The sequence below is a fragment of the Hemicordylus capensis genome, chromosome 6 (assembly GCF_027244095.1).
Source record: "Hemicordylus capensis ecotype Gifberg chromosome 6, rHemCap1.1.pri, whole genome shotgun sequence".
Lineage (NCBI taxonomy): Eukaryota > Metazoa > Chordata > Lepidosauria > Squamata > Cordylidae > Hemicordylus > Hemicordylus capensis.
Window position 1 is genome coordinate 38,512,328 of NC_069662.1, and position 14,935 is coordinate 38,527,262.

General features: G+C 48.0%; 1 protein-coding gene across 4 annotated transcripts in view; it reads right to left on the reverse strand.

Annotated features, from left to right (window-relative positions):
- Positions 1-5,151: 5,151 nt before the first annotated feature.
- PDK2 (pyruvate dehydrogenase kinase 2) overlaps positions 5,152-14,935 on the reverse strand; it is a 35,857-nt gene continuing 26,073 nt past the window's right edge. For 3 of the 4 annotated variants that reach the window (XM_053262711.1, XM_053262712.1, XM_053262713.1), the window contains 5 exons: positions 14,016-14,092; positions 12,067-12,165; positions 10,737-10,844; positions 9,658-9,771; positions 5,152-7,483 (listed from right to left, as the gene is read on the reverse strand). In XM_053262711.1, the coding sequence (XP_053118686.1) occupies positions 7,343-7,483; positions 9,658-9,771; positions 10,737-10,844; positions 12,067-12,165; positions 14,016-14,092 (539 nt within the window). In that variant the 3' untranslated portion in view covers positions 5,152-7,342. Of the gene's footprint in view, positions 7,484-9,657; positions 9,772-10,736; positions 10,845-12,066; positions 12,166-14,015; positions 14,093-14,935 lie in introns of those variants that run through there. The other variant, XR_008310015.1, reaches the window with a different exon arrangement.

A 14,935-nucleotide genomic window follows, 5' to 3' on the forward strand; every position in this document is an offset into this window, starting at 1 on the left:
TTTTAAATGTTTTTAATCTTTTAAATGATTTTAATTGTTAATTGATTTAATGGTTTATATGATTTTAACTGTAAACTGCCCAGAGATGCAGGTTTTGGACGGTATGGAAATATTCTAAATAAATAAATGGGCTGCGTAGGACAGCATTGCTGGAACCTGTGCCCACCTCTCACACGATCACTTCCCCCTCCTCATACCTGTTTTTGGGGACAGATGCCCCCAAATTGGGAATGCACACAGCTCCTGGAGCTGGGCAGGATGCTTGTCCTACTCAGTTTATGGTCATGAGAACCGCCTTACAATGTTTCACAGGAAGGTGTCACCACAAGGAGAAAGCACACTCCACGACTAGGCATTCTTACAAATGCAACCTCATACAATGAAACAGAGGCAAAGTACATGAGCGTCCTGAACAACAAAGCCTTTCACAAACATTCCCATTAGTCAGATGCCAGAAGCTTCGTGTCACCTTGAAAGCGTCCCTGAATTGCAGAGATCAGGAGCCACAGCTATTTGAGACAGGAGAGGGTGCTGATCAAAGGAGCAACGTCAAGCACGATTGCTAATTGCGGCTGGCATGGATACACCTTGGCAGTGCCGGTCATGGGAGAAGACACTGCTCCTCTCCCAAGGTACACTGTGTCCCCAACGCCCGCTTCCAGAGGCACTCTTACCCCTGTACCTTGGGGCTCTGGTCTGTAGCCTCACAACAGAGGGGGGCCTCCAAATGTCCCGGGGGGGGCTCCCACCACCTCACACCCGCCGATTTTTATTTTTGCTGCCATGTGTGTGGCCATGGTCACGTGTGTGGCCATGTGTGTGAAGGGAGTGAGCTGAGCAGGCCATGGTGGCGGCGGCAGGTGCAGCAGCTGGTAGGCCTGTCCATCTGGGCCTTGAGCACCGTCGAGAGCCTCCAGTGTGCCTGTGCAGTGCGATACTAGATACTTGCACTGCACAGGCGTGCTGGAGGCTCTTGCCAGTGCTCAAGGCCTGGATGGACAGGCCCACCAACCACTGTGCCCGCTGCCACCACGGGCGAGGCCTGCTCAGCTCACCCCCCACACCCTGGCCATGCACATGGCAACAAAAATGGCGAACAACGGGGGCGGGCGGCAGCAGCAGGTTTCTGGGGAGGCCCCCCAAATGCAGGTTTCTTTTTAAAAATTTCTTTTAAGCAGCTGGCCTCGCAGCAGGGTCTCCGAAGCCCTTCAGGTCTGGGCTCCAAAAGGACCTAGGTGCGCCACTGCCTGCTTCCCAGAGCGTATGTTTCAGACTCGGACAAAGAGGCAGGCAGGGAGGGAGGAGGTCCTTGCAAGGACATTCCCAGAGTCTTGAAACGTCGCATCTACCTGTGCGTGCGACAGGCAAACAGGCTGGGACGCCGTGCTCTTCTATGACCTTGGTACAGAATACAAAACACAAGTGAAGGAAACAAAACGTAGCTGCTTGCATTGCTTGGAAATCGTCTGGAAGGTGCTCTCGATGCTGCCAGCTATGCTTGCACTCAGCAGTGCGCTGGAGTTAAAAGACCGCTATTTCTCCTTGTCCTTCTCCAACCCCAGCACAGCACTTTTCCAGTGGTGGTTGCTGGTGTCTACCTTAGGTTTCTTTTTTGACTGTGAGCCCTTTGGGGAAAGGGAGCCATATGTTGTTTTATATATAACATTTCAAGGTAAACCATTTGGAGAACTTCTGTTGCAAAGTGTTATATAAATATCCGTAGCCATAGTCTCCAGGGACAGAGGCAGCAGAGACAGCTCAGAAGTTGAAAGCAGCCCTTCGGATCTCCCATCAATAGTTGGGCCCAGAGTTCAAAGAAGGTAGAGAGCAGGAGTGGCCAATCAGGGGCTCACTAGCTGTTGTTAGATGCAAATTCCCATCGTACCCAGCCACAATTTTTTGACTGTCAGCCACTGATTGCAGCTGGGGATGATGGGAATTGTAGTCCAGCAGCAGATGTAAACTGTCAGGTTGGCCATCCCTGACACAGAGCTTGGAGAGAGCTCGCTAGGACTGACACCACTGTCAAATTCTGAAGCCCAATTTAGCTACTGTTTTTAGAGGGTTACAGAAGGTGGTAGGGTTGCAATAAAGACTTTGGGAGGGATATTTAGATACCGTGATGTGTCTATACCTACAAAGATTAGAATCGTTCGGACCATGGCTTTTCCCGAGACACTCTATGGATGTGAAAGCTGGACTTTGAAGAAGCAAGACAGAAAAAGCACTGACGCTTTTGAACTTTGGCGCTGGAGAAGACTTTTGAGGATACCATGGACAGCCAGGAAAACAAACAAATGGATCATAGAACTAATCAATCCAGAATTTTCACTTGAGGCACAAATGAGCCGGCTCAAACTATCATACTTTGGACACATTATGCAAAGACCCAGCTCTCTTGAGAAGTCTGTGATGCCGGGAAAAGCTGAAGGAAGGAGAAGAAGAGGACGACCAGCAGCAAGGTGGATAGACTTGCTTACAACAGCAATGAATGCACCACTGAGAGACCTTAAAAGCCTAGTTGAAGACAGCTCATCCTGGAGAGAATCTCTCTATGTGGTTGCTAAGAGTCGACACCGACTTGATGGCACTTAATCAATCACAGAAGGTGGGGCATTTCTAGCTAAAATTGAAGGGAACTCAGGAGGTGGAGCTGATGCATTTCCCTAAAAGGCTCAGCTACCTTTTTGAGCACTGTTGGCAGACAGGAATAGGTTTATCACGGCCCAAAGTGTTTTGAGCTGAGAGGCGCTTCTTTAGGGACAGTGTAGGCTTTCCCAGGATACAGAAATTCTCCCCCAAGCGCCCTGGTTCTTCATAAACTGGTCCTTGGGTACCTCTCCCTATTGTTTCCTTCCCAGAAGCCTCCAGGAACTCTCCCCACCTTATGCAACACTAGTGTGGTCTAGCAAGTCGAGTGGTGCACTCGGTCTGGGGGAAAATTGGGTTTAAATCCCCACTTCATGGATGCATGAAGCTGACTGGATGGCCTTGGTCCAGTCATTGCCTCTCTCAGTCTAACCCTACCTCACATAGTAGTGGTAAGGATAAAGTGGGTGGAGAGAACTTTAGAAATCACCCTGAACTCTTTGGAGGAAAAGAAGAATAAAAATGTAATGCAACATAAAAATCTGCTCATGAATATGCAGAAAGGAGCAAGGGTCAATCTTAACCCATGCACTTGGACAAAATATGTGTCAAATATACATAGATGCTGGTTTCACAGGTGTATCAGAAATGCTTTGCATTTATCATTTAAAAACAGAAACGTGTGAAGTGACCTTCAGCCCTGATCTTTGGTTGAAGAGCAGCATAAACATATTCATAGTAGTAGTAGTATGCAGGCAAGCAGGTACAAGTAAAGTGTGCCGTTGAGTCAGTGTCGACTCCTGGCAACCACAGAGCCTTGTGGTTGTCTTTGGTAGAATACAGGAGGGGTTTACCATTGCCTCCTCCTGCGCAGTATGAGATGATGCCTTTCAGCATCTTCCTATATCACTGCTGCCCAATATAGGTGTTTCCCATAGTTTCGGAAACATACCAGCGGAGATTTGAACGGGCAACCTCTGGCTTGCTAGTCAATATGGCTAGTCAATCCCTCTGTGGCATCCTTAAATCTTCTTGCCTCGGGGCCACCGCCAACCTTGCTACACCCTTGTGGACATCTAAAAAAAGAGAGGTGCCAGATAAGAGTCAAGCAGTACCAGCAAGCAACACCTTCTAAGATCTCTCCCTAATCCCACGTATGCCTTGGCTGGTTGTGAGGACAACTGGTATTCAGATATGCTGCCTATGAATATGGAACTGCTATTTGGCTCTCATAGCTAATAGCTGAGGACAGACCTGTAACCTATGAATTTGTCTAAGCCCCTTTTAAATGCATCTAAGTCAGCAACCATCACATCTTGTGGCAGAGAGTTCTGTAGGTCACTACATTCTCTTGTGTGTCCTGAATCTGCTGCCAGTCAATTGCATTGGGAAGGCCAAGTTCTAAAGAGATGTAATCGCATCCCCCTTCCCCAAAAAACAAACCAACCTCTAGCCACTTTCTCCATCCTAAGTATAATTTGTGTAAACCTCTATCGTGTCCCTTCTTTACCTGAAGGAACTGGGAAAGTTCTGCCTACCTAAAAAAGTTTGAAGTAAGATCTTGGCAGTTTTAACATACTTAACAAAAGTTAATGGGAGAAGGAGAGAGATGACAGAGATTTATAAAATTATGCATGATGTGGAGAGAGTGCATAGACAGAAATTTTTCTCCTTCTCTCACACACTAGAAAGAGGGGTTCTATGAAACTGGTTGCTAGGAAATTTGGGACTGAAAAAAGGAAGTACTCTTTCACATATTTTTTTAACCACAGGATGTGGTGATGGCCACCAGCTTGGATAGCTTTAAGTGGGGCTTAGACAAATCCATGGAGGAGGACAGGTCTATCAATAGCTTGATAGTCCTGACGGCTACAAGCTACCTCCAGGTTCAGAGGCAGAATGCCTATGAATACTAGTTGCAGGGCAGCAACAGCAGGACAAGGAGCATGCCTTCATCTCCTGCTTGTGGGCTTCCCAGAATGGACCATTGTGGGAAACAAGATGCTGGACTATGTGGGCCTTGGGCCTGATCCAGCAAGGCTCTTATGTTCTTAATGACTTCTCAACCTACCCCACTAGGAACAAGGCAATGAAAGCTGCTGTACTGATTCCATGGGGTATATTTCCAAATGCACCCTGCTTCACTGTTCAGAGGCAAAACCAGTTTGAAAGCTGGGAGGACCTGCCTCCTGAGAACTGGCAGCTCAGGCTTACTTTTCTGACTGTGCAAGAGGGGTGGAATACTCTTCTACCACCTCCTAGGAGTTCAACACAAAAAACCACTTCCCAGCCAGAAGGACAAGTCAGCAATGGAACGAGTTACCTGAAAAGTGGTGGAATCTTCTTTCCGAAACCATGTAAGAAAAGACTGGGGAGGCAATTGTCAGAATTTTGTCTTGGGCATGGGGTCAGTCTAGATGGCTTTTGTGAATCCTTTCCCCCACTATACTACGGTTTCCGAAAAAGTTGGTGCAGGCCGAGGAATGAAAAATTAAATCAAAGAACAACACAATTAAGTTAACTTCCCAAACCAGCTTAAAGTAACTCAGACAACCAAGGAAGTAAGGTTCAAATTTAATAGGTGCTTTTGCGGGGGGGGGGGGAGAGTTTCTTAACTGATCAGTGAGCAAAGAATACTGTGACAGCTTTTGTGTCTTAGACACATCTGTGGTTCTACCTAGAGAATATAAAATATATATATATATATGTACACAGACACTTTCCAGACAATTCAAAAGCAGGCCATGCAGGAGGCCGAGGATTGGGGGAAGAAGGAGAGGCTGGCTTTTGAATACTTGAGGAGGCAAAACGGCAGGCAGGGAGGCAGATGGTCTCAGAGAACTTTGAGACAGAGATGGCACCTGTTTAGAAGGGGGCGGGGGAAGGAATCAGAAGGAAACAACAGCTTCTATGTGGAAGTCATATCTGCACCTGCTCGCCTCCTCAAACACACTTTGCCCACCTGCCCTTCAATTTCTACTTGCTTTTTGTGAGGATAAAAATAATACCCTGGCATGATCCAAAAGAGGGGGTGGGGGGTAGAAGCAAGGATGGAAGAGGTTCTGCAGCCACAGGGCCTCCCACACTGGAGACCAGATTCTGCTGCTGCAAACAGGACTTTTGGCCAATCCCTTCCCTGAGGTGGCTGCTTCACTGCAGTCTTTTCTTGAACCCCCTTTCCAACCCAGCTCCCAACCACCCTGCTCCAGCTGCAGAAAGGAAAACCTCAACCCTCCATCTCAGTTCTACCCGACAGAACTAGGCTCAAGCCCGATCTACACATGCAAGGAAAACGAGGTGGTCGAACAGACTGAGGCGTTTCAGACTCCAGGCAGATGATACCAGGTCCCAATACTCCTCCATGGAGAGCAAGACAAAATCATGCCGACAGAAAACTAGCCCTGCAGCAAGAAAAGTTCTAGAGGAGCCCTTGGTCTGTATGCTGCTTTTCTACTTGCAGGTATTGCTTCTCGGCCTTTTGGCTAAGATCTGTAGTACTTGCAGAGGGAGGCTTTAAAAAAAATGTAGGGGGAAATGCAACCATGTCACCATCCACCTGCAGCTGGAAACACAGCAGCCTATTTACCAGCCCAGAACGCTACCAGCTCATTCTACTGCCTGCGACTTGCCTAGGGGCCTATTCTGCTCCAAGTTTTGCCCCCAGAGGTTTCTGCCCGATGGACTCGCACTGCACCTGGGATTTGTCACAAGGGGTTTCACCAGCAAAGGACCAACCCAGACGGCCGCCCAGCTTATGGCAACGTTCTGCTCATGGCAAGCAGAACATCCAGCTCCCTTAGAAGGAGAGATTTCCACACCCACCCTGAACTGCACTGACAGCAGCTTTTCAAAAGTGCCAGATCTGCCCATGGCAAATGAAGCAGATGAGGAGGGAACCTCCAAAGGCCAAATGAGAAATTCCCAGAGCTCCCTCAACCCTGGCATAGCCAACCTAGCCCATTGTGCTTCTAAAGGTTTGGCCTGTTCGATACACGGAACTCTTTCCACTCCTGAAAAGACCAATTCTCGTGTTGCTTTTTTCCAACTTGGGAGAGTTAAGTGTGTGCTGGAAAAAGCACCCAGAACATAATGCGAGAACATCCATGCACTATTTTTCATCCTGATGCTTGCATAGAAAAGCAAACAGGTCCTTTGGCTTACTCTGAGTTGCCTAATCTCTACAATGAGAGGATTTGACTTTGCCATTCTCAGGTTATGTTTCAGGCATGTTGCCTGATACAAGCCTCTCTCTTCACGTTGGGAAATGTAACAGGATCCGTCCTTTTGTGTCGGCTCCACCTTCACTCTTCTGGAGATCTTCTGGCTTCCTCTCAATGGCTGGCCCTTCAGTCCTAAAATACTTCCATTTTACAGTAAGGAATCAAGGAGGAGGTGTGAGCAAATACTAAGTATGGTGAGAATAGGCCCTTGGAAGGAAATTCTAACTCTCACTAGGCCAAAAGGAGAGGACTGAGGGTGGGACAAGCAGAAGAGGAGCAGTTCCATGCAGGGCTATGGTGGAAGAGATCTATACTACATACTTCCAAACACACATCTGAGAAAACAAATCAGGCTCTCAGCTGGCTGGTGCACTGGCCCGGTCAGCCAATAGGAAGAGTCGATTGAGGTCTCGCAACACAAGGTGAGCTTCGTGCTGGTGATGATCTTTGTCTTTCTCCCCTCGCCAAAGTTTGGCTTTCCCATCCTTGAGGTGAGGCTGACATCCTCCCCTCTGGCAAAGAGAGGCCGAGGCTTAGCTCACCCGATAGGTGGAGGTGTTCTTGGGTTCTGTACTGGGCACGCACCAATCATCAGCTTCCTGGATGGTTTGGTAGTGGCGCCAAGCTGACTTGTTGTACACCGGGAGCCGTTCCACAGAGTCCGTCGACAAGGCCTGGCAAGGGAGAGAGCAGTTTAGGATGCGCTTTGGACAGGATCCCATGCCAAGCCAAGGTGAGTCAAACGGGCAGCCCTTCCATGAGGCAGGGTGAGGCGAACATGTTAGGCATAGATGTGGGGACAGGGGGCAGCAAGTCCTGGGCTCCTGTCACTACCACACACCGCCCATTGTGACCACCCTTCCTCGCCCTGCTGGGGCACAATGTTCAGTTTCCCCTCCTTTCCCAGCTGGGGTGCCTCTCTTCTTTCTCTCCCCCGCCCTCCACTTGAGTAAGAAAGGCCCTTGCCACCACTGCCCGGCTTGGCGACACTGTTCAAGGGCTATCAGGCATCGCCACTGCTGCCTCATCAGCATGGCCTGAGAATGCTGAGCACCCATCCACAAACCAGGGGTGGGGCCGCCATACACTCCTTCACCTCAGCAGCCATGGTCATCAGGCTGCAGCAGAGCGTCAGGCAAGCAGCAAGGCCCCTCCATTGGCCTGAGGAGGATCAAGTATCTTCTGGACCTCTCCCCCCTCCACACACACACTTCCATTTATTTATTTTATTTTATTTTATTTCATTTTATTTTATTTACATATTTTTATACCGCCCAAAACTTATGTCTCTTTAAAACTTAATGTTTTAAAAAGGATTGCGAGCCCTTTGGGGACAGGATTATTCATTCTAAAGAATGATGTTAAGCTGCTCTGAGCCATCCCGGAATGTCCCTGGAGCATCTCCAGACAGCAGGCTTTACTGTGAGTTCAAACTTGCCCCCACCCCCCGCCCAACTACACAAGTGGATTTTTTTTTTTACCCCGGACATAAAAATCAGGCTCTGCTCTAAAGCACAATGAAAAACCCGAATTGTGTGTGAAGCGCTCCCCGGTAGCTTGCAGGAACGTCAGGGTAAATCTGGCTGATATGTGAACGCGCATCCTCCATTCCAGAGGAGAAGCGAGTTAAAAGCCCCACCTGGAAATGCTCCTCGTGTCCTTCAGGATCGAATGGTTTTGACCCTCCCTTGAGGGAGGAGATCTGGTCTTGTGGTGGAAAGCATGAATTGTGGTGGTGGAAAGCATGAATAATATAACCTACAGTATATTTAACCCATATTTTTAAGGGGCGAGTCTTAAATTCAGAGTCATCTTCTATTCGGGCAAATATGGGTAAGTTCTGCTGGGTTCAGTGAAACTTACTGTCAAGAAAACGTGCACAGGATTAAAGCTAAGTCTTAGAAAATACCCTTTGGGTTTTTAAATTTAAAAAATAAAAATAAAAGAAACAATAAAAATATGAATGCTCATCAGGTTGCAGAATGGTTTGAGAAGCAGGGCCTGCCCTGGTTACATATGAATGGGAGACTAGAAGTGTGTGCACTGTAAGATATTCCTCTTAGGGGATAGAGCCACTCTGGGAAGAGCAGAAGGTTCCAAGTTCCCTCCCTGGCTTCTCCAAGATAGGGCTGAGAGAGATTCCTGCCTGCAACCTTGGAGAAGCCGCTGCCAGTCTATGAAGACAATACTGAGCTAGATAGACCAATGGTCTGACTCAAGATATGGCAGCTTCCTATGTCCAGTTTTCTGGTCTGCTGGACAAATTCTTAGTATGCCCCCATTTTCTTTTCTTTTTTGGTCAGCTGAGGAAGATGGCAAGATGAGGAAACATTGAAACTGACTGGACAATCCAAAAAGCTGGAAAGGGTTCCATGAAATAGTGGTGCCAGGGCTGTCAGCCAATGGGAAGACAGACTTCTCTGTACCCTTCATATTATGAGACAGTGACATCAGTGGACTCTCAGCAGTTGTTGGAGGCAAATGACTTCAGGAGCAGAAGGTCATTTGCCTCTATTGAAAACAAGTGCTGAGAGTGCACCTGGTCCCGTCATGAGCATGACTCTGAATGAGCACAAGGCAGAATCCATGACCTCAGCTGGTCAGCTGCCCCAAACACCACAGCTTCCAACAGCACAGGGAGTTGATTTCAACTGGACACCCTGAATCATTTGCTGAGAGATCCATGAAAGATAAATCTGTTTTAAGCCTACAATACCAATACGTGTCTCGTTGTTTTTTTTAAAAAGGCAGAAAGTCGTATTTCTTATAGGGGACAATAGATACTGCATCAGCAGCCCAAAGCAGGAATTCAGTTCCAGGGGTGGAGAGGAAAAAGAGACCAGCTCACCTTCAAATAGATGACCGCATCTGTCCCAAACCCCTCCATGGAGAAGAGCTGGAGGTCCCCTTGGAAATACTTGGCATAGAGTCTGGAAATAGGCAGTCCATAGCCAAAGCCAGCCTGTTTGCAGCAGGAGGAAAGTGACAGAGGGTAAAAACCATTGCGCCTCTCTGCTCTTTCTTGTAGACTCTTCCACTTGCCTCCCCCATCCTATACCTCACCCACACACTGCAGGCCTCTTTCCCCAAGGGCCATAAAACATTGTGGATAACCGTCATAACATGGGAGAGCTGTGATCAGGTACTACTACTATGAATATTTATATTCGGACAGCCTCTGAAATAAAATAAAATAAAATAAAATAAAATAAAATAAAATCTTGGCTGCTGGGGGTGAGGAAGGTTATGGGGGCTCAGCTTTTGATGGAAGCAGTGGTGCTGGAGGAACCACAAATACGGCAAATATTTATAGACCACTTTGCAACAAAAGGTTTTCAAAGCGGGTTACAATATATATGTATGGCCCCCGTCCCCAAAGGGCTCACAATCTAAAAGAAGAAACACAAGACAGACACCAGCAACAGGCACTAGAGGGATGCTGTGCTGGGGATGGACAGGGCCAGTTGCTCTCCCCCTGCTCAATAAAGAGAATCACCACTTTAAAAAGGTGCCTCTTTGCTCGGTTAGCAGGGGACAAAGCATTTAGCCCTTCCCACCATTCTCTGTAACACAGAGACCTAGATGTTGTTGACTACAACTCCCATCACCCCCAGCCAACGGTCATGCAGCTGCGGATGATGGGAGTTGTAGTCAACAACATCTGGGAATCCCTGCAGAGGGTTATCTGGAGAGAACTCCAGAGGATTACCCTGGCCATGATAATACATCTGTTTTCCACATGACCACACACAATGCTGAGAAGAACTGTCGGGACACATTGATACTGCTAACTTAAATAAATCTGAAACCGACCATCATGACTTTTTCTCCCTCCTCACAGAAACGTCACGCCCAGGATCCCTTGGCTGGAAGCCATGGCAGTTAACCTGGCTGAGATGCAAGACAGCCTCTCCCTATACCACATACCAGGGGTGTCCCACCAGTGCCCAGCTCTGGTTTGGGTGCTGTGGAATACATATAGCTGAAGAGCCGCTCAATCTTGCGCAGGGGAACGCCGCCTCCGCGATCACTCATCTGAATCAGAATAAGAGAAAAACATCACCCACAGAGGTGGGATGTGTGTCCTCCTCCAATGGAGCCCGATTCCAGGACCACGCCATACTGGCCCATGTAGACCAGGGCCGGGAATCTCTCTCTGTGCATACAAGAACTACACTGCAGAGGAATTGGAAGAGGTCATTGAGCTCAGTATTGTTGTCACACTCCAAGGGCGGGGGAGAGGTGTGCTCCTGGCCCTTTTTGACTCCAAGATCCTCGGGTGAGAACAGCCAAGGTCAGCCTCAGAGGAAGCCAGGGGAGGAGGTTACTTCATCACCTTAAGTTTTCCTACTGATGTGCTATGCCCAGCCAATCCCTCTCCAGGGGAACTCCAGATCCCACACTCAAGAGCAGCCTTCGTCACTGGCTGACTTGGCTTTAAATGACCGAGAACAGAGCGGGCTTAAAAACTCCAAACCCACCCCCTTCCTGGTCTCACTTCCTGCCTCTCCCAACATGGCGGCCACATCAGAGCTGTTCCCTACAGCTCTCCCGGCCTCACCTGATCTACCCCACTGGGACCCAACAGGCCTGGAACCATCTCACCCCTGCTCCCTTCAGGGGAAGACAGAAGCCCCAAAGGAGGGACGCTGCGCTCCCCACCAGACTCCACGGGGCGGTGCAGGCAACCAGGTAACGTGGCATGCCGACAGTTGTCTACAATGACTGGCAGCGGCTCTCTGAACTGGACTCTTTTCCAGTCCTACCGGCAGATGCCAGGGATCGGACCTGGGACCTTCTGCAAGCAGATGCTCTTCCATGGACTGCCAGTCCTTCCCCAAAGGTGCATTTGAACAAACGGGGCAACCATTGGTTCATCTAGCCTGGTATTGTCTACATCAGGGTTTTATTATTGCAGCCCTCCTGCAGATGTTGGTCTACAACTCCCTTCGTCCCTGGCTACTGGACATAGTGACTGGGGATGATGGGCGTTGTCGTCCAACAACCGCTGGCAGGTTGCAGCTTGAGACCCCTAGTCTACACTGCCCGGCAGCGGCTCTCCAGGGTTTCTGATGTGGTCTTTCTGAGTCCTACCCAGAGATGCCAGGGATTGATTCTGAGACCTCCTGCATGCAAATTACTACTACTACTACTACTACTACTACTACTACTACTAATACATCATACTGATAATGATGTGCTCTACCACTAACATATGGCCCTTATGCCCCTTTCCCCCTTCCATGTCCCCACTTACCCTGATGGAGAGATCCTCTTGCCCCAATGCCACCATCACCTTGATAGGTGGTAGGGTAGGGTTGGACTCATGACTTTCTACAGTGGCCCTCATGGCATTCTGGAAGGCAACGGCAGACAAGGAAAAAGCGGGTGAGGTTGGTCTCCCCCATACAGTCTGCCTAATGAGACATCCCTGATCCAGCCAGGCTCTTTGGATGCTTCCTTCCTGTACCAGTTATGGAAAATTCTAAGTGGACTCTCATTCTCACCCTGGCCAGCAGCCTGTGCCCTCACTTCTCACTTTGGAAGTTCACTCGAGGGTAACTCAAATAGAACTGTGCTAATAGCTTCCTATGTATTTTCTAAGGGCCGAGGATTCCACTGGACGTCTGGGCATTGTGCCTTGCGGTCCTAAATTTAAATCTTGAGTCATGTGTGTGCCTGCATCTTAATTCAAAAATGCACAAACACTTATCTCAGTCAAGACCGTACCAATAGCTTATTTGCAAGCTTACTAGATTGGTGGTCCTTAAACTTGTTGAACTGTATGCCATTCTGCTTGTGCTTTGCAGACTACCACGTTTTTCTAATGTTACCGTCAACTGTGCAGCAGGACGCCCGAAAAGCTTTCAAATTAAAGCTCACCTGCAGTCTTCTGTGGCTCCCACTCAATAAACCCATCTGCAAACTTGGCCAGTGCAGGGTGGGGAAACTAGCCCCAGCTGAGGGTTTTGTGTGTATGTTCCACCCCCCCTCAGTTTTACTACAGCCATTTGCACTAATGAAGAGGCAAACACTAAATTGAAAAACTGGTTTGCTTCTTTGGCAGGAGATGCAAACGTCAAAAGAATTATCTTTAGAGTAGTCTATACACTTTAGTCTAGATCCAGGACACTTTAAGGATTGTTTTTCCTTACATATTCCCTCTCATGTGCTCGGGTCATCAGAGGAGACACTGTTTGGAATGTCCCAGACTTTGGAATTAAGGCCGGCAAAGAAAATGAGGAGCGCCTTTATAATAGTGGCACCCATTCTGTGGAATCCTTTACCTATGATGGCTCAACAGGTCTGCTGACTCAGGATATTCATTAGTCTATACATTCCAATACATTCTTCAAGAAAGATAGATAACTTCTTCAAGAGATCAATCAATCTATCTTAAAAACACCCTACAATAATATATATATAAACAGCAATCAGAATGTGAAATTAGATGTGAGTAGATCTGTGTATTTAAACCAAGATTTGCTGTTATCAGATAGAAAGGATGATGATTCTAATTTAACAGGCAATGGGTGGAAGGAGTATAGAACCCTCTCCCTGCCCATGACTTATCTCCCTGAAGCTCCTCTCCCCAAACACTTTTCTCTGAGCCAGGCCAAGAGAAAGGCACCTGGAAAGGTGGGCTGCAAGGAGGTAAGCCGCACAACTTCTTTTGTTCATTAAATCAGCTCCTGCTCCCTGCTTTCTATGGGATGCAGCAGACCTGGGTTTAAAAACCCAGATCTGCCACCGTCACATTTAGCTTGGCCCCTAAAAAATGGAAGATCCAAGGCAAAAGCAAAACTAACAATTCTCAAGAAGAATGTAACAGCTGATTAAAGCTTAAACTAGGATCTGGCAAAATTCGTTTTCCTCTGAAAGAAAAAAAGTTTTTTATCAACCTTCCAAGGACAGGCTAAAAGACACTACAGCCCTGGGGACAAGCCAATTTGCTCAAATCACATTATGCTGAATACTGAGACATGGAAAGTTCTCCATCAATACATACATGTTTTCTCTCTGGGGTTTGCCTCTGGTTTTCCAGACCACTGGGAGCCCCATATAAGAGTGAGACCATCATCATAATATACCAAGTGTCACACAGCCCTCTTTTTTGAGGTGGAGCAGTGTCCTTCCCTCCCAGCCCAAAGTTATAGTGCCAACTTTTGGGGTTAGATTAAATTGGCAGGAGAAGGAGGGAGTTACCTTGAACAGCTCAAAGAGCATGTGGTACAAGTGAGATGGGACGTAGACCATGTGGATGGGCTGGTCAGGATGGTTAGCTAGAAGCAGGAGAAAAAGGGCTCTTTTAAGAGCATGCCATTCACCATTTCATTCCTGCCTTCCACTCTCTCCAACTAACTTACCACATGCAAGATACCTATGCCCCCCCCCACCTGCCCTTTACTGTATCAAAGGCCAATTTCTGGCAATACTTTTCATCAGCATAGATCTGAAGACCCACGTCAATGACTGGTTAGATGCACGCCAGCCTTATAGGCAAGAGTGACTCATTTAAGATGCCAGCCCCGGAAGGGACTGATTCCAGGCCCTGCATGCCAAAAGGCAGATGCCTCAGCCACTCCCCTAAGCACAGAAGGCCTCTCATACGCAGCAGAGCTTTCACACATTTCCCCACTTCCTCTGGCTCCTAGCTTGGCCTGCCAATTGGATGGATGGGAGCCCACTAAGCCTTCCTTGAGTGAGTTCCATGTCAATCCTACAGGGTCTGCCACCAAGCCAGGGTAGTCTTTCCTCTCCCACTTCCCAAATCTCTTGCTTTCTACAAACACCATGGGCCATTCTGCAACTCCAAATGCACCTACGGTATTGCAATTCCAGTCGAACCTCTGGACATGCAGTTGGTGTAAAGCAGGAAATCAATGATGCCACTGGGCAAATGTGCCTGCTTATAGAATGTAATTATTTATCTGCTTTCAGAAGCTGTCTGACACACGTGTTCCCCTTTTGGGAGCTGCAATGTTGCGGGGGGGGGTTGTCCTCAGAAGAAGGGAGGGGTCCACTCAGGGGCTAATGATATTTATCATAAGATGCAGGGAGTCGAAATGAACCCGAATCGACTAACTAGACGAGACAGGTTTTTCAGTGAACTGGAACTCAACCCT